General features: G+C 48.4%; 1 protein-coding gene across 8 annotated transcripts in view; it reads right to left on the bottom strand.

Moving 5' to 3' along the window:
• Rbp6 (RNA-binding protein 6) overlaps window positions 1-22,762 on the bottom strand; it is a 586,247-nt gene that overhangs the window by 16,971 nt on the left and 546,514 nt on the right. For 3 of the 8 annotated variants that reach the window (XM_077677081.1, XM_077677084.1, XM_077677089.1), the window contains 3 exons: window positions 3,385-3,438; window positions 2,027-2,136; window positions 40-115 (listed from right to left, as the gene is read on the bottom strand). In XM_077677081.1, the coding sequence (XP_077533207.1) occupies window positions 74-115; window positions 2,027-2,136; window positions 3,385-3,438 (206 nt within the window). In that variant the 3' untranslated portion in view covers window positions 40-73. Of the gene's footprint in view, window positions 1-39; window positions 116-2,026; window positions 2,137-3,384; window positions 3,439-21,040; window positions 21,301-22,762 lie in introns of those variants that run through there. The other 5 variants (XM_077677080.1, XM_077677082.1, XM_077677083.1 and 2 more) reach the window with 2 other exon arrangements.

The raw sequence follows: 22,762 nt of genomic DNA, 5'->3' as shown, positions 1-22,762 counted from the left end.
CATCTTCTTTCCCATCTACGACACAGCAGAAGCACTCACCTTGCATTGCCTAGGAACAGCAGGCAGTGTTCTTTCAGTGGTAGCCGTTAGTGAACGCGGCTGCCATCAGCGGGCCCTGCCATTCACACACAAGAACAGAAAAGATAGCGGGTCAGCGTTGCACCGACGTCGTTACAGAGATGCCATAAAAGAGAACAAAGATCTCTAGCAAAAAAGTTTGGCTCCAAACGTATTTATTTCCGACGATACCACGTACGATATGCGCATCCTGGGTTTAGTCGCTAGAACGAAAGATAACAGCAGCACAAGTTTTAACCGAAAAGGGAGGAGGAGGCTGCTACCGCCCAAACCTGAGAAAAAATTGGGCCCATCTCCCCGCGAGGGGGACTCGAGTAAATGCGTCGCATAGGGGGTGGGTGTATTGCGTTAACGTTTAGTGTTTGGGGAGTTGGTGGTAGCGAATGCGTTGTATCAGCAGCTTCTTGACGTAGTTTGAATGAGTCAAGGATATAAGGCGCGTTCGTAGCCTCCCATTCTGTGTCGGCTTTGTGGCGCAGTGAGTAGAGCACCATGTACATTGCGTTCCGCCCGCAGGGTCGAGGGATCGAAACCAGGCGCCGGATAGTATTTTTTTTATATAGTGTAGGGGGAGGGGTTCGGACTACGACTACAGACGTCAACGCGGGTGACATCGTGAGTTACTGAAATGCTCTGCATTTAAAAGTTCGTCGTACTGCACCAGAGCTTGACCTTTATGTGCTGTCTTGTCAAGATTAAGTACCAGCCAAGTTCCCTGGAGCTGGCCTTTTTAAATGCATAGCATTTTAGTAACTCACAATGTCACGCGGCGTTGGCGTGCGCTGTCGTAGTCCGCATGCGCGCCTTGTCGTAGTCCGCGTCCGCAGCCAGGAAGAAATAACAGTTTCCGGCGCCCGGTTTCGAACCCATGACGCCGCGGGCGGAACGCAAGGTGCCCGGCGCACAACCGACCGAGCCACGAAACCGACACAGATTTCGATGCACCGAACGCGCCTTATATCCTTCACTCATTTCTCGTTTGTTTCGAAAGCGCCACAAGTTGTCCCGCGCTTCCAAAAGATGGCGACACGGGTCCCGCGATCAAGAGATACGACTTGCCGGCGCACCCCCTCGGAAATGCTGTGCATTTGATCGTGCCCCTCGCGAGGGGGATGTCTTTCTTTGATTTTTTGAAATAGGATACATAAAACGTAACAAGTATCAGTTAAATTAATCATCGAATATAATAAGAGGTTTGGTCGGCTTGTTTAACGCTTAAGCATAATTTTGGGCAGTTAAAATACGAGATCGAATGCAATAAAAGCCTCAAATGAAACACCGCAATGAATGCTTAATCATTCCGTAACAACAACAGCAGCAACAACAAAAAATGGCCGCCATCCCGCCCTGCGAAAGTGGATGTCCAGCGAAGCTTTTGTAAACCACTACACATGGGATGTGGAAGGGTATGAAATGTTCCTCGCCGTCTCGACGGGCTAGTCACTAGCGCTCGGTTTCTCTCGCGGCAAATCCTTACGCATGCTCTCGCCCTCACATGACGTCAACCTCCCCTTTTGGCGAGCACCTGTAAACCTAGTCTTTACCAGGAACACATAGGGGCGTCCCATTGTTAACAGGCGCCTCATCATCTATCGTACGATTTCGATGCTTGTTTTGTGGGTTTTTTTAACGAATACTGAACTATATGCTGTATGCCTGATTGCAAAGAAAGATTGCGCTGGCGGCAAGTGCTGGTCCTGCCTAGCCTGACGCATCCCCTTGGCGTCTTGGGCGAGAACTTCTGGATCCTGCCTGGGTTTTTTGTTTACGACACGAAATCTTCCGACCAACTAGAGGCTAACAGCTTCGCTGTAAGAAAAAAAAAGCTGTACCAGAGTGTGTAGTTGCGCAGTTGCTACATTCTAAACTGTAGACAAACACAAAGCAGCAGGTATTCACAGTGCAGGGAAGCTGGCTTCGCGCCTTCCCCGCGCAAACGTGCGCTCACCATGCTCACGGTGAGAGGGGGAAATCCCGACGGCTGAGGCGACGTGGCCTGCACGTAGCTCACGCTATCCTGGCTCGAACTGTACATGTCCATGGGGCCAGGGCTGTTCGCTGTGCGGGGGAGGAGGGGGGAGAGGGGTGAACAGAACGAGTGAGGCACAGAGGCGACCACGACAAGGCGAAAACGGGAGAAACGCAACGGAAGTTATCACTTGTGCAGCAGCCGCCTGCCAGCGGGGCACCATTGTGTTTCCGTAACGACTCACTCAGTGTGACCTAACGGCTCACGCACGGGAATTTCCGAGAACGGGCAAGGGGGGGTTAGTTTCTTCCTATCCTTAGGCAACGGCTTTTCGATCATGAATTAATTCATATTTTGATCGTGGCTACAAGCGTGCGATTTAAGCAAGTCACTGCTCGTGGCCTTTGTTTTAATGTAGTAGAGATTATTGTTCCGAAATCTATATCGCGAATACTTAAGCGTTCCAGCAAATATCATCACACAGTGCACTAGATGCATGGCTTAACATATTTTTCGAATAATTTCGCATAATTTCGCATAATATTGCGTTTTCGCATAATTTTTAGCCTCAAATGCACGTCTTCCAACGTTTATATCGAGGGATGACTGCAATAAATTGATTCTGTCTCTCTTTTTGAACTATCTCCTTAAAATCAATCGACTAAATGAATACTGTTTTCATTCCTGAATGAGCTGTTTTCATTCCTAAAACAATCTATTAAGGGCTGGACAGAGCAATGTTATTCCTTAATTAATTAGCTGTCATTTTTGCCCATTTTTGTTTGCCACACAAGACAGCTAACAATATGTTGCATGCATCGATGCAAATATAGATATAACTCGACTACCCGTATTTTTTTTTGTACGCCCGAACTGAAACGCTCGGAATTGAACACAATGCACATGTTAAAAAAAAAAAAAAACGTGCCTGAAAGAGTACATTACCAGTCCAAAAACAAAGCGAGAAACATCGCAAATAATTTAGAAACTTTTGCGTTCAAGGCTATTTGCTTCTTGTAGCGCACCACAACTCTTACGATTTCAACCAGCCTATTATCGTTACGGCAATGTGAGGGGCAGTACCACAGCTGAAAAAAAAAAAAGGAATTAAATTTCGGATTTTACTTCGGCGAAGTTTTAACTGTGCAACCGGTTGTGGTTACGGTGCCCACAAGTTGGCGGACAGGAGCGTTTTGTATTCCGTTTTCTTTCGAAAAGCCGTCATCGGTCATTGGACCCAAGCAGAGTCGGCATTGCAGCGCCAGCACGGCACAGAATGCGCCCGGGTTAGTGCAGGGAGTAGCGGCGGCAGCGGAGAGAGTTACGGGAGCAGGTACCTGAGAGGGCTTGTGTTAGTAGAGGTGGTGACGTCTGCTGCCCGTTGAGTTCCACTGGAAAAGGAACACAATCGGGCAATCAGGAGCGCGACCAGGAAGAGCGGGATGTGTTTGTCTCGCGTCGAATTTCGCTGACTTATAGCACGGCAGCTAAAGCTTCGAACTCGCGTAACAGTCACCGGGGTGCACAGAATAATCGCGATTAATGCTGAAACAAATACATAAGCGCGAAGTCCCGACTTTAGTTCTGCAGAAGGACTCGAGCTTGCTGTTTGCATACCCACACAAAAATTCACGGCGATAGCTTTGGGGGAGCTTAAGTTTTGGAGGGCCTTAATTGTCGCATAAGACCATCATCGTATTTTCAGAAATATGGTGTGTTCACGGCTTCGCGTTACAAACGCCCGATGTAGTTTTCACAAACTGCGGTGTAAATGACGAATCTACACGATCCAATATCATGCGACGATTCCGCATCCCTGAGGTTGTCTAAGTACAGTGAATCGTTTGTACGGACCCACAGAAGCACGAGTCGCGGTATCTAAAGGCTCGTTTACAGTCTTCTTGGTCACGCCACACCAGTCTGACTGCACCCGTTGGTAAATTGGCCCTTCGGGGCGCTCCATGATCTTGTCTTCTTGGAGTACGCGCAGGACGCTACGCGAGGGGCGTTGCACTGGCCACACAGCACCCCCCACATTTTTCCGGTCAACTACATCGCCCCAGGTTGGAACAATCGTCGACGGTACGTGGTTAATAAGTCGCCAAACTTTCCCAGTATATGGGGTTCCATTAATTTCTACCATCACAGATGCCGCAAAGCGTCGCCAATACGAGCATCCACGTAGATGTTGAAAATATATCACCACTAGGAACGCGCAGAGGATGTAGAACAGATGGGCGTTAGTTGAACACTGATTGTCTGATGATGTTCGCTTATTACAGCGTGCTGCCATGAGCGACAGAATGATTAGTGTGATGACAAAAAAGGAAACTACGAGACGCAGAAGGGTCAGCGGCTTCAAGCGCTATAGTTGAACTGAAGTAGGATGGCGGACCGGGTAAGTTGGAAGATACTCTTGATGGCCAGCGTGAGCAAAATTGGGCCCATCTCCCCGCGAGGGGGACTCGAGTAAATGCGTCGCATAGGGGGTGGGTGTATTGCGTTAACGTTTAGTGTTTGGGGAGTTGGTGGTAGTGAATGCGTTGTATCAGCAGCTTCTTGACGTAGTTTGAATGAGTCAAGGATATAAGGCGCGTTCGTAGCCTCCCATTCTGTGTCGGCTTTGTGGCGCAGTGGGTAGAGCACCATGTACATTGCGTTCCGCCCGCAGGGTCGAGGGATCGAAACCAGGCGCCGGATAGTATTTTTTTTATATAGTGTAGGGGGAGGGGTGCGGACTACGACTACGGACGTCAACGCGGGTGACATCGCGAGTTACTGAAATGCTCTGCATTTAAAAACACGGTAGACGACACGGGCTGCCATCACGAGCTGTCGTCACGAGACGACAGCCCCCGAGTCGTGTTTTCTCTTCTGGTCCCATGTTTTCGTTCGCGCTGGCCATCAAGAGTGCTTTAGTTGAGACCACCGTGAGGATGACGTAGGTGCAGTCGTGACTAAGCGAGGCCTGACCAACCAACACTTCATGTCGATTGATGTGCAGACTATGGCAAAGCCTGCCCAGTCGAAAATGACGACACGAAAAATTCCTGTAGTCTGTCGTATTTTTGCGTGTCGTACTGTCTCGTCTTGTCGTCTGTTGTGGTTTTGGCAGCTGGCTATGTCACGACAGCACGATGGCTGTCCTAGCGACAGGCAGTTCTGTTGTGACTACAGGAATGTTCGTCGTTGATAAAACTGAATTTGTCGTTGCGACATAAATGTGTGTCGTAGCAACAGATGGCTTTGTCGTAATGCTTCTGTTGTCACAACAAAGTTTTTTGTCGTACGACAGGAATTCTTGTTAGGTTTCTGCGGTATTTCTGTTGTCATTTTAGACTGGGTGAGGTCTATGTTTCGGCAAAATTAAGGGCCTGCCGGAAATGACGAAGTCATTGCTACGTAACTGACCATCTGGGTTTCACCGGTGCTTACTATAATAGCGTTAGTTAACTAAGGAGTAATTGAGCTGCTAGAAACGTAGAAATCGGATGATTTAGAGCAGTGATCAAAGTAAGGGTAGACTCCGGTATCGTGATTAAATATGGAATTTCAGTCGCCGTAACAGGTAAGCCATGACGATTAGTTGCGATGTCCGAATTGCGTTTCGCACAGCTCCCATTGTTCGGTGACAAATCCCTGGGACGGTTTCCCCACTTTTCCTTTTCTGGAGCGGTGTTTTGGAGCTGTGGCGTTGGAAGACATGCTCCAGACGTGAACCTCCCCTTTAACACGTGTGTCAGGTGACTGTAAATTTCCCATTTCAGATATTTTAACAGTTTAACTTTTCCCTCTTTCACTTGGTTCGGTTTTTGCAAGCCATGCGTTTAAAACAGAATCAAGTCTTGTGGTTTTAATGAAGCCAGAAAGTAAAAGTTGCTCAGGGTACAAAATTTTGAAGTCCTTTTAAGGTATGCACATGTTAGAGATTTTTTTCCTGGCCGGGCCGCATTGGTTTGTGCAAATCTTCGTATCAAAGGTGACCGCAAAATTGAAATATTTTAGCTGCATTCTGCGCATATTATCGCATATCCATCCAAATGTCGTTGTGCTGCGACTGGACCTAATTGCACAAATCTTTTGCGCAAAAAACGCGAAGGTTACATAGAAATGACAACGAAAATTGCGTTTTCATGAATTAGCAAGTGTTTACTATGAACATACTAAATCAACTTTAAGAAATGCGCGGCGGACCATGGGCGGCATTGAGCCAATGGCGTAGCGAGTGTAGTGAGCCTGAGACAAGCGAAACAAGTTGCAGGGAACTGAAAAAAAAAAAAACACACGCTCTATTTACTTTATGATCTACGAAACTGCCGCATAGCATGTCAAATCAAAGAGGCTTGTGCTACCCGTTTGCAGCAAAGCAATGGCGGGAAATGAAGCGACTCAAGTTTGTTGCCGTCGCGACAGTAAAACGTTTGGGTCACAGTTCTGACTAAGGTTCGAGTCCACATTTGACGTCCGTACAGTTGAACATGACAGAGGAAGGCTTACAGATAATGAAACTAGCAAAAATTAGCAATGCGTTTTTCTGACAAAATTTGCCCTTTTTTCACCCCAATGGCTCCAGAAGTTCGTTATGAGCCTTTAAAGCGTGCAGTTGCCGAGTTACGCACGGAACATCACGCTTTACCACTGGCGCTGCCACCGGACTGCGAGACAGGTTTCTCAGTTTTGACATAGTAGGGCGTGCTGCAGCGAGCCCGGCCTACGGGGCATTATTGCTGCGATAACGGCCGACAACGATGGGCTCCAGCTTGCCGCCAAGGGCCACGTTGCTGATCCAGGCCATAGGAACAGCCGTCGACTTCATTGTGGCCTTCCACGCTTATTGACGGCGCCCGAGCAGAGTGCAGGGAGCGCGATGAACGTTCGACCGCCCAGTCTGGCGCTCATGATCATTCTGTGCGCGCGTGCGCAGGCCACGCGCTGCTTTGTTGGTGCAGGGCACTGTTCATAACGATGGTGGTCGCTTCCTGGCGATGACGATGCGGGTGTTACCATCCTGTTCCCCCCCCGCCCCTCCCCGTCCCTTTCCTCGCAAGTACGTGGCGAAAAGACGTGCGGAGAAAAAAAAAAGTGGCCATATATGTAAGGGGAAGATAGCGCGAAATAAACGCAAGCTAGATGAAGTCGATAACAGCCTTTTACGTGGAATGTCTAGGCTCAGTTTATGCCTACATGCAGGGGTTGGGGGTGGGGGCGGGGGGAAACGAAAAAAAGAAACACCCCAGTTAAACCCCAATAGAAAGCAGTGATAAAAAAATCTAGGGAAGCTTCCACTCATGGGCAAGGCTTGAATCGCGAAGCTGTTGTAGGTGAGCATTGATGGACACATAGTTTCAGTAGCACACCCTGCCTTTCGGTTCGCGGCCTCTTCCTAGGCCGTGCGAACTATCCGCGCCTGGGCCTGCCTAGAACTGCGAAGACGTTGCGCGCGAGGTCTCTTGTACGATACTGAGCGCGTGCGCACGCTCCTCTCGAGTGTTGCGGCGGCCGCAATCACGTGTCTTTCCTTTGTAGTGCGGGTAATGCGACATCTGCGCGACACCTACGCGATAACGTTCCTCGCGGAGAGTTTTCGGCGCGCAAGAACCACGAACTTACGGCCAGTAACGACAGTTCCGCTGTTAAAAAAACCCATGGTGCGTAGATCAGCCTCAGTTTGCCTAGGTTAGCTGCGAGGATGAGGTGGAGGGCGTAAATACGATGGTGCTTGCCGCACGGAGGCAGCATGCGAGCGTCGCCGAATGCCGCACTTGTCGCGCCAACGTTGCTGGCATCACACATTCTCCTCCATTGTTGCCAACGCCCCCCTTTTTGACTTCGCAGATGCCCATTCGCGCTTCCCACGCTGCTAGACTAGACCAGACCACTGCTGTTCGTACACTCGTTCTGCGTATCCGTACTATACATTTCTACGGAGCTTCGCTCCACTCTTGCGCTCTGTGTTTCATGGAAACGTTTTTTTAACCACTCAGAGGAGAAGCTCGCACAGTGAAACGGTGAGCGGACGGGTGCGGCAGAATACGGCGAGGAGCGCCCATGGGTTAGCGAGAACTCTCACGCCAGAAGTAACCAGATTAAATGGTTTGACGTAAAATAACACAAGCTGGAATTGTAAAAGGCCCTTCTTTTTAGAGCTGATATTTTAAGCAAGTTAAAAAAAATCGTTCCGAAATAGTTCTTATTAGTACGCGGGACTTGCAAAACGAAACGGAAACCGGGGATCCATCATGTGCCGCGAAGAAACTTCGGTGCTGCGTAACAGTGTATGCGACCACCAATGCGAGGATCTTACTTCTAAAAGGCTTCCTTTCGTAAAACAAGATTTTCTGCGCACCTGCAAATGGTAACGGAATGCGCTCTTATAACGGAGGCTGACATTTCCGACAATGGGGAGGTCTACAAGGTCGGCCGAGCCTCTCAAAGAAAGGTGTCAGCAGCAGCTTCCTTCAGGAAAAGAAACGGGGGAGGTGGAGGCGGAGATGGGCAAGAATCATTGCCCGGGGGCATATGGGTCGAGATGGAGCTCTCCGGAAACAGAAACGTAGTTACTTCAGCGTTTGTTCAGGCTCGTGAAAGGAGCGCCCAACTCGCGGGTGAAAGAGAGGGAAGCAAAAGCTGTGTGGGACGAAAGTTGAAAAATCCTGCCAGCGGTAGGATACGCAGTGCTAGCTTCCGCGGTCATCGAGAAGCGCACTCAAAGGCGCGTCGGCTGGCGCGAGCTGCACTCCGGCGCAACGCGTCCACTTTCAGAAGATCTGCTGCATTCACCGGCGCCTGTGCATGCAAGTACCAAGTATACTCGAGTCAATGCAGCCGTCATTTTAAGTCTGGGTAATCCAGAAACCACGAAATATTCCCGCTTTCTTTTGTGCCACACGAGGCGCCTAACATTGGAGTCATCATTAGAATCATCATTGGAGACGTGTACACCCTGGAGGAAAGAAAATATCCCCGATATTAAAGGGACCCTGCAACACTTTTTTCAACCTTTTTTGAAATCTTAAGTGCTTGCAGAACGTAGTCCCCTAACACACCCAGTACTTATATTACTGGGTCGCAAAGTACCTCAGCCAATAATTACTGTTCTATTCCCACCAGATAACTTGTAAACTCGCTCAAAATATTTCTCTCTCTTTCCCAGTCTTGACCTTCTTTAAACGGCTCGAATTACGTCACTGAGGCCATGTAGCGGCTGTTGGCCGGTTTTCCTTCCGTTGCAGCAATGAACGCTCTTCCATAGCTACTTTAAAAATAAAGCCGCAAGAACAAAGCAGAAATGGAGGGCGTATCTGGTGCGACGAGCAAATCACGCAGTGCCTCTCTGTGCTGGCGATAACTATAGCTTTCGCAGTGGTTCCAGACGCGAAGGAAAGAGTGAAAGCGCTTATCGATAGTGTTGCAGGGCCCCTTTAATGTTGCGGATATTATAAATAATAACATTAATTCATGTTAATATTATCATTATTAATAATTATATTATTACTATTATTAATATTATAATTAATAAAATCTCTGTGACGCATGTAAAAGGGGGAGGAAAGGCAGGAGTGCGGTACTGCGCATTGACTGACGAGTGCAAGACGTAGCGATTACATTCTCTTCGAGGTTCGGTCGAAGCCGACTCGTCGGGCTGTATAAAGACAGAGCGCCCCATCGAGCCGACACTTGATTCAAATCGACCAGGTAAGCATGCGGATACACTCGATATCGACTAGCGAGACACTACTTTTCCTCCTCGAAGCAAGAAAACCCGCTCAAAACCACCGGTGTAATTTACCATAAGCCAATTTCCTCTTTTCTAAAAAAATCCCCGTAGAAGGACGCAGGTGTGCGGAACATCAAGAAGCATGGTTTTAGAACGCCAATTACTATCGTCCGCACACCTGCAAGTAGAGGTGCGTACGAAACCGAAAAAAAAAAAAAAGTTGCTACTTTCAATGCAGCCGTATTAAAACAAATTACATCAAGGCTTGCCTCTAGGGATATCTGATAAGCGTGCAGAATTTCGTTAAGCGTACTACGTTGAATGCGTTTTTCTTTCCCGCGGTTTAAAAAAAGCCGCTTTGTTCCGCGCTCAACGCCAGCGTTCTCTGGATAGTTTCTTACAAGATACTTCTGAAGGAGCGAAATAAACTGTTAGCCACGATCTACAGGCTGACTTGATTTTGAAACGAGACAAGTTCAAAACCACGGCTCCTCACTGGAAGAGTTAGTTTGTTGAATTTGCTTCAACTAGAACCATCAAAGGCAAAAATACAGGTCCGGGGTAGGTAACACGCTGTCAATAAAACAGCCTTAGACCCATGCCCACGTATCCGGCAAACCCTCGGAGAAAGCGTTGTGCGATACTTGAATAGTTAAGACCCATTCCATAATACTCCGCTCCTTGGAGGAAAGAAACTGCAGTGCGAGCAATGAGAGTACGCTTCGCATTATACTAACGCGGGCTTCACTGCCAGATAACTCACTGTGCCGTGGTGCACCCTTTACAGGCAAGGCAGTGATAGCTCGTCCAAAGAGGCTAGCCAACTAGGCAGCCATGTACCGCGAAGTGGGTGAAATATCGATATAATTCTGCGCATTAATACCCATTTTTCAGGCTCCGCATAGTTTGAAGAAATAAATCCTGTGGTGTGAAAAATGTTAGCAGTAGGATATTGCTTCGATGATGATGATGGTGATGATTGCTATTGTTTTCCCCTTGGTAGCGGGGTGATGACATGTCATCTTACCAAAAAGGACTAATATACCTATATTTTATACTCTTGTTTTAATACTAGTACTGCTTAAGGCAGGCACAAAAAGCTTATTAGGCCCAAAATACTTTTTTTTGTTAGGGGTGAAAACTGTCCTAGGCAATATTGCCCTCTCTTCTTTTCGTCCACCAGCATTCTAATCTTCTTTTCGTCGCATTGACAGCCTTTTAGTTACCTTCGCATTAATGCTAAAGTTTGCTTCACTGCATTAAGGCCCTTAGCGCAGTGGTGCACCCTTCGCAGGCAACTCGATCATAGCTTGGCGTAACAAGTTTGACAGCTCGACAGGGCTCCAGGTACCGCGTATTGAACGAAGTATCCAAATAATGCTACGCATTCATAGTAATGTGCAGAGACGAAAAAATCTGTAGAGAAATAAGCGCGCGTAGTAAGTTTTCTTCACCGCCACAAAAGCATTCATGCTGTGGCGCCCCATTTGCAGGCAAAGTGATGGCTCGGAGTAAGAGGCTAGGCAGCTAACCAGCCAGGCGTCGCGAATGCACATCGAGGGTTATGTGACGCGCTGCCAAGAAAGCTGCCCCTGGTCCATGGCCACGTATGGCACTAGTCCACGAGGGAGAGTGACCAATTGTTTTTAGCCACATCGTTCGGTAAGCAGATCTGGATAAGAAAACAAACCTCCCCCAGACCCCAGCCCAGATAACAACACGGTGATTGACATGGAATGAGTAAATGAGTAAACGATGCTCACACCGTGCTAGGAATGCCGATTTGTGTACGAGATCGCTCTGTTCCTTCCTTGCAGGCCGACGTTTACAGCCCCGCTGCGAAGCCGGCCACTGGGCTGAAACCGTAACCCTCCCGACTCTCTGAAATTATAAATTCATTTTATAAGGCCGTGTTTTAATTTAGATAAGGCGGCATCACTTGCCGCTGCTAAGCAGGCGTTCCGGGCTGAACGCGACGGAAACAAAACAGAACACCTAAGCATCCCTTACGAGTTGTGAGTGCGAAACAATTGATGTCCAGTTGAGCGTCGTGAAGTTCTCCTTCCGGTTTCGCGCTGCGAGTAATTGTGGCCGTTGCGCCGGCGTGTGAGGGCAGCGGGGTACGTGCTTGATATAACGTGTCGCTGCCGTCGAAAACACTCATAACCTTAGCTGCACCTTCCGTTTTCCTATTGGTTCCGTGGAGGAGCAGGTGTTGCCTAGTCTGCGGCTCGTGCGACTGCGAGGCTCGTGCTACGGAACGCTTTGCCGTCGCAGGGAAGCCGTTTATCGGCTTCCGACGCCGACGCTGGGTTTTTCGCTCAATGGGCCCTTTATTGTTTTCGCATTAAAGACGATGTTCAGCCCTGTGCCGGTTGAACAACCAGGACACGCCAGATGTAAGGCCCCGCATAACAGCTGTACACGGGATTGTACCTGATTGTGGTTCCCAACTGCCTGAACGGTGTCAGGTGTCCCGTCAGCAGATCACAGTGATTCCTTTACACCTACACGAACTACGTAACGGAGTAGCAAGGTTGTAGCGAAAAAAATAATCTTTAAGGTTGATTTGAGGAGAATTTTCGCAAGAAACGTTTCGCCGGAACAAGGACGCAATTTTTAACCACGGCGATTGATTTTAGGGGCATTTCTCGCGACAAGCGTTTCGGCGAATGAAGCTCACCCATTTCAGCGCTTGCTTCATTCCGAAATAATTTGCAGAAAACATCGTGGTCACCAAAGAAAAAAAAAATAACGGTACAGACTTCAGCGGCAGTGATCGAAAGCTCTCCGCTGAAATAGGCCAATTTCGTGGAGCAACATTTCTGTAACATGGTTAGCCCGCGGGAGAGCCAGCAAACGCCGACGAGGCGAGCAATGATTAGATTTCCAAATCGCGCCTGAAGGTCCCAGTTTACGAAGGAAACTTCTCTAGGGGTATCTGCTAAAACGTCGTCATCACTGCCTATTCCTCGAGCGTGAAAATGCGACGGCCAACACGTTTCGTTTCCAGACGGCGCCGTTATGCCATGACTCAACGACGAGCGTCCGGCGCCTCGTCCGTTGTACCCATTAGTCATCCGCGTTTGCGAAATCCAAAATGAATGAGCGAAAGTAGCTTCATCGGCTGTCTTTGTTGTTGTAACTCGAGCGCGAGGAGAACCAATTTTAAGATGCAGTATTTGCTTCTTGCCCCTTCAACGGCAACTAAGACGGCCAGACAATCATGTTTTCCTCTAACCCCACTCCACTTTAGCTTTTAGCCTTAACGTGTACTATACCGAAGTTCATAAAAGAGCTCAACTCGCCTTAAGGATAACCAATTTTGACAGTCCACGCTGTCATTTTCGGCCTAAAGCACCTTCTCTTATACTGTAATTTCCTTTCACGCGCCACACTTTCCACCACCCTTCTCTGTCCCCTCTAACATACTACCCTACTTACCCTTATTAGAGGCGTTCTCACCCTTAACCACCTTTTCCTGTTACTTTTGTTCGCACAATTACAGCGTCTAATCCGGTTTGTTGTGATTGCGAAAGGATTACTGCCAAACTGAGCGCCGCTGAGAGCTCCTTTCCATTTTGCGCTTTGAATAATGTTGACTGCTGCGCCACTGTGTGAGGGCAGCGTGACGCGTGCTCGATATGACGCGCCGCTGCCGCCCAACACCGCACTCACATCTACAGCCACACTCTCCGCTTTCCACGTGGTTTTATCATGCCCAGGCGTTGTATAGCTGCGATTACCTTTACTTGTGTTTTTATTATGCGAGGATAGTGCTATTGAACACTTCGCAGTCCCGTGGGAACCGTTCCTTGGCTTGCGACGCCGACGCCAACGCCGTTTTTTTCCTTCTCCCAGTGGGTAATATAATGCTACCGCATTAATATCGTAATGCACGCGTTTTTGTCTTTCGCTTCCACAAGAGCCACAAGAACAAAAAAGTAAGCTGCCGCGGCGCCGATCAAACCCACGTGCTGCTGCAGTAAAGCGCCTTAGCTACAGCGGCAGGTTAGAGCTGCCAGCCCACCAGACTAGAAGCACAATGGAAACAAAGCGAAACGTGCTGCTACCTGTTTCCCAGAGCAAAACGGCAGCAGCGAAACACACGAGGCACTTCTAGCTACAGCTAAAGGAGGCAGGATATGCGTGGCGGGTGCGTGTGGAAGTCCTACGGAGCTATGGGAGTTTCACGCAGCGCTGCATCTCTCTAGGGGGACCTATGGACTACGTCTCGGACCAACCTGCCTGCCTGCTGACCTCGTTAACCGAACGACGTTGAAGTGGATCGCGGGCGCACGATCGCAAGCGACGACGAGGGCGCCGGCTCAAAGCGAGGGGTTGCAACAGCGCCGGACGACTGCAAGTCGAGAACAGAAAAAGATCGAAAGTGAGAGCGCGAAAGTGCCGCAGAAGCGGGAGATTTGAACGATTTGAACGTACCTCAGGGGCCAAGCGTGAAGGAAGTTGCGTCCGCACGCACGCGCGCACTCACGCGAGCAAATTCTGAAGTATGAAACACCGGAACAGGCGAGCTATAGTGCGAGGTCAAGTTCCTTGCTTTACAACTGCAAGTAACACGCAGTACAGCTTGCTTGTGAAACGAAGGTCAATTACTTCGCTGGCTGGACCAACGTTTCGTTTAGCACGAACATGGTCAGCAACAGAGGGAGAGTTGGCTTGGTCCGAATATTCTTTCTCGCGTTTGACGCAGTTGAAGACTTTCTCTAGGCAAAGGTACCCGCTGTTTCAGCATACACCGGGATGTACGGCTGTCCCGTTCATGCCTATGTACGTGATGTGCGCACGTTCATAAATGACGCATCGCCATCGCCGTTTTCGTTATAATCATGACAATCGTCATAACACTAATAATAATAATTAAAGTGAAAAGCCCTGGACAATCCTCCATGATATAGTTTATCATGGAGGATTATTCCAGATGAAATGAATTTTCTCTAGCTCTCTTTATGGGTTAGAATTATAACAGTACATGCATGGTTCGAACCTAGTGGAGGGGTGAGATAAACGCTCCTCCTCCTGCTCCACAGTACGGTACGAACAGAAGTGGGAAGTTGCAGGGGAAGGGGGCGTGAAAAGAGTACCTGTGCCCGGCTTAAACGTGTGGAACAGGACTGTTTTAGGACTTAACAATACACTCCTCAATAGCTCGGTTCTATGGTATTACCAATCCCTTCAAACCAAGAATAAAAGCTGGATTATTTTAGTGCATAATGCAGCTTAATTTTAGGTAATATTCGAGGAAAGACTAGCTTGGCCACAACTCACCGGAGCACGCGCTTAATCCACATGACATTCGTTAGACTGGCAACGAACCGGCCACTTTAAAAAATGTGCGCAATTTTAAGACTGGTTTCTGCCTATCTCTGTTTACATTATCTGTACGCTCGCTGGCTAGTGGACACAGACAAGTAAAGGACCTCCGGTAACACAGACGCGCTGTTCGAGCGAACTGAAAGCAAAATACGAGTGCGAAGAAACTGCGGATGATGGGAGACATTCTTAGACTGCTTCTAGGTTCTTCTACACCCATAGTTGGGAATGTCCAGGCTTCCAAACCACGGTGTGGAATAGCTTAGAAGTAGTCCAAAAACGCTTCTATACGTGCACTCAGCACAGCCGTCTGTCTAATAAAGAAAAAAGAAGCACGACCTTTTATCGGTGCTCGCTACATACACGCGGGGTGTATGTAGCGCAAGGAGCGGCAGCAGGGTCACGACAAGCGGAGGACCATGACGCTACAGCGAGTGCTTAGAGATCAGCGGTGCGGGACCAGGATGGGTATAGGAAGATTAGCAATGCCTTGTTCGTTTTTCATGGCCGTATTCCGAGCACGATGGACGCGCTGTCCGGCAACCAGTTCATCGAACATCATCGTTTTTTGGACATCGCTTGCAGCGAAGCAACCAGGGGCACGTTTTGTTTCCACATTTTTTTTTTCACACGTCTATGTGGCTCTGATAACAGAGTGGGTAACAGGGTAACAGAGTGGATCCCTAGAGAAGGCAAGCGCAGCAGGTGGCGGCAGAAAGTTAGATGGGCAGATGAGATCAAGAAGTTTGCGGGGATAAATTGGTCGCAGTTAGCACAGGACCGGGGTAATTGGAGATTAATGGGAGAGGCCTTTGCCCTGCAGTGGGCGTAGATAGGCTGGTGATGATGATGATGATGATGTGGCTCTGATAAGGTCCAAAAGTGGCAGTAAAACTATACTTTTGACTCCTACTGTATTCATTCTCCCTCGCTGTCACAAGACACGTCGGTGTTTGTAACGAGAAATTACGGCGGAATAAAGGTTGGTCTATCATGACGGCGCTCATATTGGGAAACTGTTGCAATCCGCTGCTCACTAGCGCAGGAATCTCATATCTAGTGAGGCTAATACCGCTCCGCTTCACTTCCACTCCTCTCTAGAAAAAAAAAAAAGAATCCTGCTCCTAATGCGACGACGAGCGGAGTATAACCAGCGGGACCTCCCGCTGCTCACACCCCGAGGGCTCCGGATTAATTTTGACCAGCTGGGGATCTTTAACGTGCGCCGAAATCTCGTACACACGGGCGTTTTTCATGTTTTGACATGACTGCTAGTAGTGCCGTTAAAGAAGGACTTCCTAGGAGTGCATTTTTGTATGAAAATTACGCTAAATTTAAATAACTCGGGGTATGTTTGGTTTTTGTAAGCTGGATTTCCCACATGAGATGCTGCAGTGAGGCCTGCCGATTAAAAAAAATTACCACACGTTTGCAATAACAGAAGTTTAACAACGATATCGCGAGTGAAAAGTATTCCAGTAGCAAGCGGTCAAACAACGACCTTGGAATGCCCAACTTGGAGTACAAATATGGCCAATTTTGTGCAATGAAATGTGCTTCAGCATGGAATTCCATATTGGCGGCCCAAACCATCTACCATTTCATTTTTTTTCAAAATTGCGCGCGGCCGCACATGCTGAAAAAGCGTCATTACGGGCCAGAATGAGGAGATTAAACACATCAAGATCGCGTCGCGAAATTAGTGTCGTTAACGATAAGCTGATAGCTCATTGCAGTTCTCTTATTTATTTTCTTAAAAAAAGACAAAAAGCAACCACGCCCCGCCATGCTGCGAGTAGTCTTTTCCATTCCTTTTACGTAAAGGAGTCTATGGTGTTACTTGTTAAGTGTCGAAGCTAGTGGTTCCAAAGAGAACAAATGAGGTGCAGCAATGCTGAGTGGATGATATCGGAGTTGGGAAACAAGCGACGTCGTAGACATCAGCACGCAGGGGAAGTTATATATCGACGGAATGATTGGGCCAGCGCTGTTCCTCGCTCTCAATTAGGTGTTCGCCATTTCTTGAACAAGCGATTCACCTAGGTGCCGCTGCTTATACGCACCACGATCCGTAACAGACTAGCGGCGATCCTCCTCCTCCTCCTTCTCCTCCTCCTCATCATCATCATCATCATCACCATCCTGCTCAGTTCCCCTGCAGGACGAAGACCTCTCCCATTGACCTCCAACCGCTCCTGTCCTGTGCTAATCGAGTCCACTGTTTACCCCCGAAATTCCGTATTTCATCCCTCCATCTTCAAGACCCATCTCTTGGTATCCACTCTGTTGCCCTAATTGTCCACCGGCTGTCGGTTCGTCTCACTACATGGCCAGCCCAAGTCCATTTCTTTTTCTTTATTTGAACTATGACATCGTCAACTCTAGTCTGTTCTCTGATCCAGCTAGCTCTTTTCTTGTCCCTGAGTGTTATTCCTAACATTATTCTTTCCATGGCCCCTTGGGCCGACCTAAGTTTGCATTCTAGTTGTTTCTGCTCCGTATGTCATTACCAGCAGTATGCACTGGCGATGCATGAGGTAAAACAGCCTATCCAAACTAGGCGCCAAAAAAGAGCATTACAAATTCATTCAGTAACCGATTTTATGACTTGCGTGTTATTTTTTGTGCGCAATTAGAGTTATAGCGGGCGCGATTTCAGCGATTCATACAAGGAATGTTTGGTGTTAAACAAAAACGAATGCTAAACATTCAACTAAGGAATCTTTAGTGGATCTGACAGTGATTTCAACCACGTGGAGTGCGGCGAACTATGTGAAGTGTGTAGTCTCTGCGCTTGGAGTCGGGCGCCACTTGCATGTTGGCTCGCATGAAGGGACAAGCTGCTAGGAGGGAAGATAAATGAACGATAAGATCATCGTCACGCATCGAATGTACAACAACGGTCGTAAGAGGGTTGAACTTATGAGGAGTGCGCGGCGGTGAGTATCAAAATATTTATTTTAAAGCTGTTTGGACAGCACCCGGGAATCCGGGATGCCTTTCGAGCCTAACCTGTATCGATATATCTAACCCTACTGATACTACGCCCCGCCCCCCTCTTTTTTTTTATGCACGCAATCACTTAATGACACCGGAACGCACTACGGGCTATAATCGCAAAAGCCGTCGTTTGTAGTCACTTCAGAGCAGTCAGCCCAAATTCTGCAATCTACCAGCTTCGCTTTTAACGCGAAAGTCAGCTCGCGATCTTTTAAATACACCTTAAAGGGACCCTGCAACACTATTTTTAACTTTTTTTCGAAATCCTAAATGTTTTCAAAACGTACTCAACAAACACATCCAGTGTTTAGATTAGGAGGCCACAGCCGAAAATTACTGCTCTATGCCCACAAGGTAACTTTAAAACTTGCTCAAAAGTTTTTGCTATCTTTCCCGGTCCTGGCATTCTTCAAGCGCTCAGATTATGTCATTACAGCTGGAGGAGCTATTGGCCGCCTGCCTTTCAATTGCAGCAACAAACGGTTTCGATAGCCACTTTAGACAAAAAAAAGGCACAAAAGCAAAGCAGAAACGGAAGGCGGGTCTGCTGCGACGAACAAATCACGCAGTGTCGCTCCGTGCTGATGAACTATTGCTTTCACAATGCGTCCAGTCCTGAAGAGTGAAAGCGTTTATCGGAAGTGTTGCAGGGTACCTTTAATGCGCGGTCGCAATTTCGATGACAAGGAACCGCGAGTTACCCGCATTGCCCCCCCCCCCCCCTCGCGTCGACTCCGGCAATTTAGGCTCTACGCAATAGACTTTTTCCATGCGAAGTAGAGCGCTCGTAGCGGGGAATACAATTGGGGGCTCTTTAACCCATGGTTGCCTGTGGCGCTGTCGCCCAATACTGCGAATCACAAAACACGCCTGCGTTGGTAGTCAAGAGGCTTGCTTTGCATGAACACCACGCTCCGCTTTTTTTAAATTGGTGCGCGAAGGTCGCTGTTCGCGTGCGCTGTCGACGAAATTTAGTACATTTTTTATGCCGGTGGTTGACCGTCCGGTGACTTAGCGCTTCTGTAGTGGCCCCAGAATGCTAACCACTATCTGTTTGGCGTTGAGCATGGCTTCTCTACCGCATCCGTCAAAAGCGGCGATTCTGATCAGAAGAGCCGCCAAAAGTAATTGCGGCGCCCGCAAGCGCATGCGCAGATAGAGGTGGTGAAAAAGGTCCATTGGGTCGCCATTTAGACCACACTAATCGCACAGTGGCTTTCGGCAAATATCACTGGTAGTGCGAAACGACGGCGGCTTGAGTCTTCTCAGTTGCCAAGGTTCTTGGAATGTATGCGCTACTCATTGCTCGGACAGGCAGTACCAGATTACTGCTCAAAAATTCCACGAGGCGGCAAAAAAGGCCCAGAGGAAAAACACCAGAAGGCGCGAGAGTAGCGGCGGCAGCAGAGCTAGGCCGGGCGCCACTCACCTGAGTTCTCGTGGATGGCGGCGGCCGAGGAGTCTTGATGAATGGCGGCCGCCGAGCCAGCAGAGGACGGAGGGCTAGGGTTAGGCGCCGCCGCGCAGAACTCGGGCGCGTAAAACGCCGCCACCTGGTGGTCGACCGAGGCGGCCGGAAATGTGAATAGCCCGAAGCCCGCTGCCGAGCCTGACACAAAAGCAGCGCCCACTTCTTAGCGAGGAGGAAGAGAATGAAGGAAAACTAGCTCTACGCGAGTCCCCCCCAACTAAGCGTTCTGCCGCCAGCTTCTCAAGTGTCTTGGTTCACAGCTAGCCACGTCTGCACGTCCGTCTACGTGAACCCCTCACAAATGTGGGCACGCCATACGCACAGACTGCGCCGCTATTCATGCCTCTTTGTGCACTCGAGCCCATTAAAACGTTTGCTGTGGGATATAGGCGTCTTAGAGGTGGTGATAATGAGGAAAAATTTGGATCCCTGCAACCGACAAGCTACCAACCAGCCGTGTTATGATATATTTGCGTCATCTTTTGAAGACAAAGAACGCGACCTGCTGAAAAAATAAATAAATGTGGCTTGTTATAGAAGCATGCACAATTCATAATACAATTTTTTCCCTGACTGCGTTTTGCGGAGGAAATGCATTTGCTGTGACCCGGGCATGCAAGCGACGCTTAACCACGGATAAAAAGGACCTAAAAATTCCCCAAGCAATTTCTTGAACAAGTTGTGTAAATATTATGCATTACGGCATGTAGTTTTCCGAGCAAGAAAAAGAAACTCTTCGCTAGTTAAAACAGTTAAAAACAGTTAAAACAGTTAAAAAACTCTTTGCTAGAAACGCAAGAACAGTTCTGACGTGGAGCATGGCGTGAACCAAGATGACAGCAGACGGGCGCAGCGGAAGGGCGCCACCATCGGCTAGCGGCAAATCGGGAATGGCCGTGGAAATTATTCCCTTCTGGCTTTCTAGTCACCAGGATTCCTTGAGAAACTCGTACCCGTCACTACCATGGCAGAGCTCGAAGGGACCGCTTTTACCTGAGTTATCTTGGGTCGACTGTTATGAGTAATTGAACTAGACAGGGTTCCTCACGCTAATCAAACTATTTTAAATTTCCAAGCTCCTTTCAGCAGACAAGGTGCACTGCCATATTATACGTGGTCGGATTAGCTATAAACGTTGTCGTGGTATGTATATCGGTGCAAGCAAACTGGGATGTCGCCTGCGCTGTCAAGCTAGGCTAATGAAAAATGATAGCCACCTCGGCATGTTTAACGTCAAAAGTTCCACGCACAGGCGTGTTTGTTTCATATATCTCCACCTAAAATACACCCGCCGCGGCCCGCAGTCTAACCCGCGGCCTTCACCTTGAGCAACCACCGCCTTAGCAGCTAAGGATATAAAGCCTGCCTCGCCAAAATCAAACGTGTGTACGCATGTCATATATATTCACAGAGTAAACTCGAAATTGAGGCGTTTCACGTTCATTAGCCGACAGTTTCTCAATTTGCCTGATTGATTAAAATGTCTTTATTGATATTTTATTATTTCATTGAATAATCCTTTACCTAAGTAGTTGAATAAAAGGGGAGGTGGGGTGAGCTGGAATGATGTGGTTATAGGTGGCCACTGATGTTGTCCAATCTCATGTAGTATAGCAAGCTCTGATAAAACTGTTGTTGCAGGTTCAGTCCAGGTTGTGGATGCAACCAAGCCTGCTGACTGGCGGTCAGCTCGATGGGGTATCTTATCAAGAGCTCCTTCACGATGTTCGGCTATAGCAGAAAAAGCACACAAGAAGCGGCACTTCAGAACTTGAAGTTCCTCCCTCAGGGCTGAGTGTAATGGGCGAGAGAACTTTTTCAAAGTTACAGCTGTCAATTATTGATCACTCCGCTCGTCACACGGAACATGTGTCCGTCGCATAGTCCGTCGCCGTGGATGTTCAGTGACGCAGGCTGTTGTCTCGTAGCATACCGTGATAGGCGGAATCACGGTGCATGCGCCAACGAAGGCGACCACTCGCCCCTGCACACCACCTGATGCTTTCTCGAAATAACGATTGCCCCTGCAATCTTTACTGAGGCTTTCCAGCAGTACGCCTCGTCTTGCGGGCATGCACCCTTTACAGGTAGGCAAACATCTTTGCCGTTACGTATGTGGCTTATTGCGCTGGTCAAATCTTGAAGGGCTTCGGGAAGGTAGGGCTGCAGACGATTTGCACTGGCCTGGGAAGTGGTATCCAGAAGCCAACGAAACGGGCCTCGCAACAGGTGCCCTCAGTGTAACGCTGCGGGCGCCCAGAGGATACAAGTTTGGGCAAGTTTCCAAAAACGAGTGCACAGGTATCGCTGTCGGCGGATTGCTACGTCATATTGCCGTAACTACGCGCATCGTTATTGTATCTATGTAATTAATGGTACCGACGATGTAAGGTTTTTCTTGTTCTAATTCCTTTCAGACCCTCGCGGCTTAACCAACCACGTTGCGCAGTTTGGATATCTAGTTTCATACCTTTAATCACCTTTTCCTCTTTTTGGGTTGATCCCCTAGCGTTATTCTGCATTAAATAAATGTAGGAGGGCGAACTTCCCTCAAATAAATCTAGGTGTAAAAAGAGCTATCGTAACTCAAGAGCTATCGCCCCGAGGAAGGAACTTCCTGTTTCGAAACTGTCGGCCAAAAAGCAGGAAATGTTTTCCTTGCGTGTATGCTTCTCAGTCCTACTAGCAGTGCAGCGGCAAACGTCGCCATGGACGATGGAGCGCCAGCGGAAAAACATTACAAAATAAGGAGAACGCAGTATATATATGTAAATTAAATCTTAGACTGTTTGTGCGGTGCCAAGAAGCAGAAATGAATGCAGAAAAAATCTACAGCCATGCAAAACACAAGTCCCAGCAAACACCGTGTACGGAAAATAACGCCGGTGCGCCCGCGATGCCCTTTGCGCAACCAAAAAGCAAACAAAAATGCTTCTGGTGGTCTTCACCGCCTTTACCTGGCAGGTTCGTTGCTGATTATCGTGTGCTCAGCCGGTTCCAATTACTCAGAGGCTAGTGCTGATGTCAGAAATGTACCCGCTGGTTCTGGCGCGCCACTGTTTTTCACGTCAATTGCTACCATCCCTCTCCCAGTTTGCGGAACACCGGACTCTCTTTTTGAAAGGACCCGACCTTACAGTGAGAAGAAAGAGGTAAACAACCTCTATACAAGCCTCAACGCGCGATAGGAAGC

This window comes from Haemaphysalis longicornis, unplaced genomic scaffold (genome assembly GCF_048455015.1).
Source record: "Haemaphysalis longicornis isolate Haplotype H1 unplaced genomic scaffold, Haemaphysalis longicornis Haplotype H1 scaffold_7, whole genome shotgun sequence".
Taxonomy (NCBI): Eukaryota; Metazoa; Arthropoda; class Arachnida; order Ixodida; family Ixodidae; genus Haemaphysalis; species Haemaphysalis longicornis.
The sequence above is the reverse complement of the archived record's forward strand: the minus strand, read 5'-3'. Positions and strand labels throughout refer to the sequence as shown.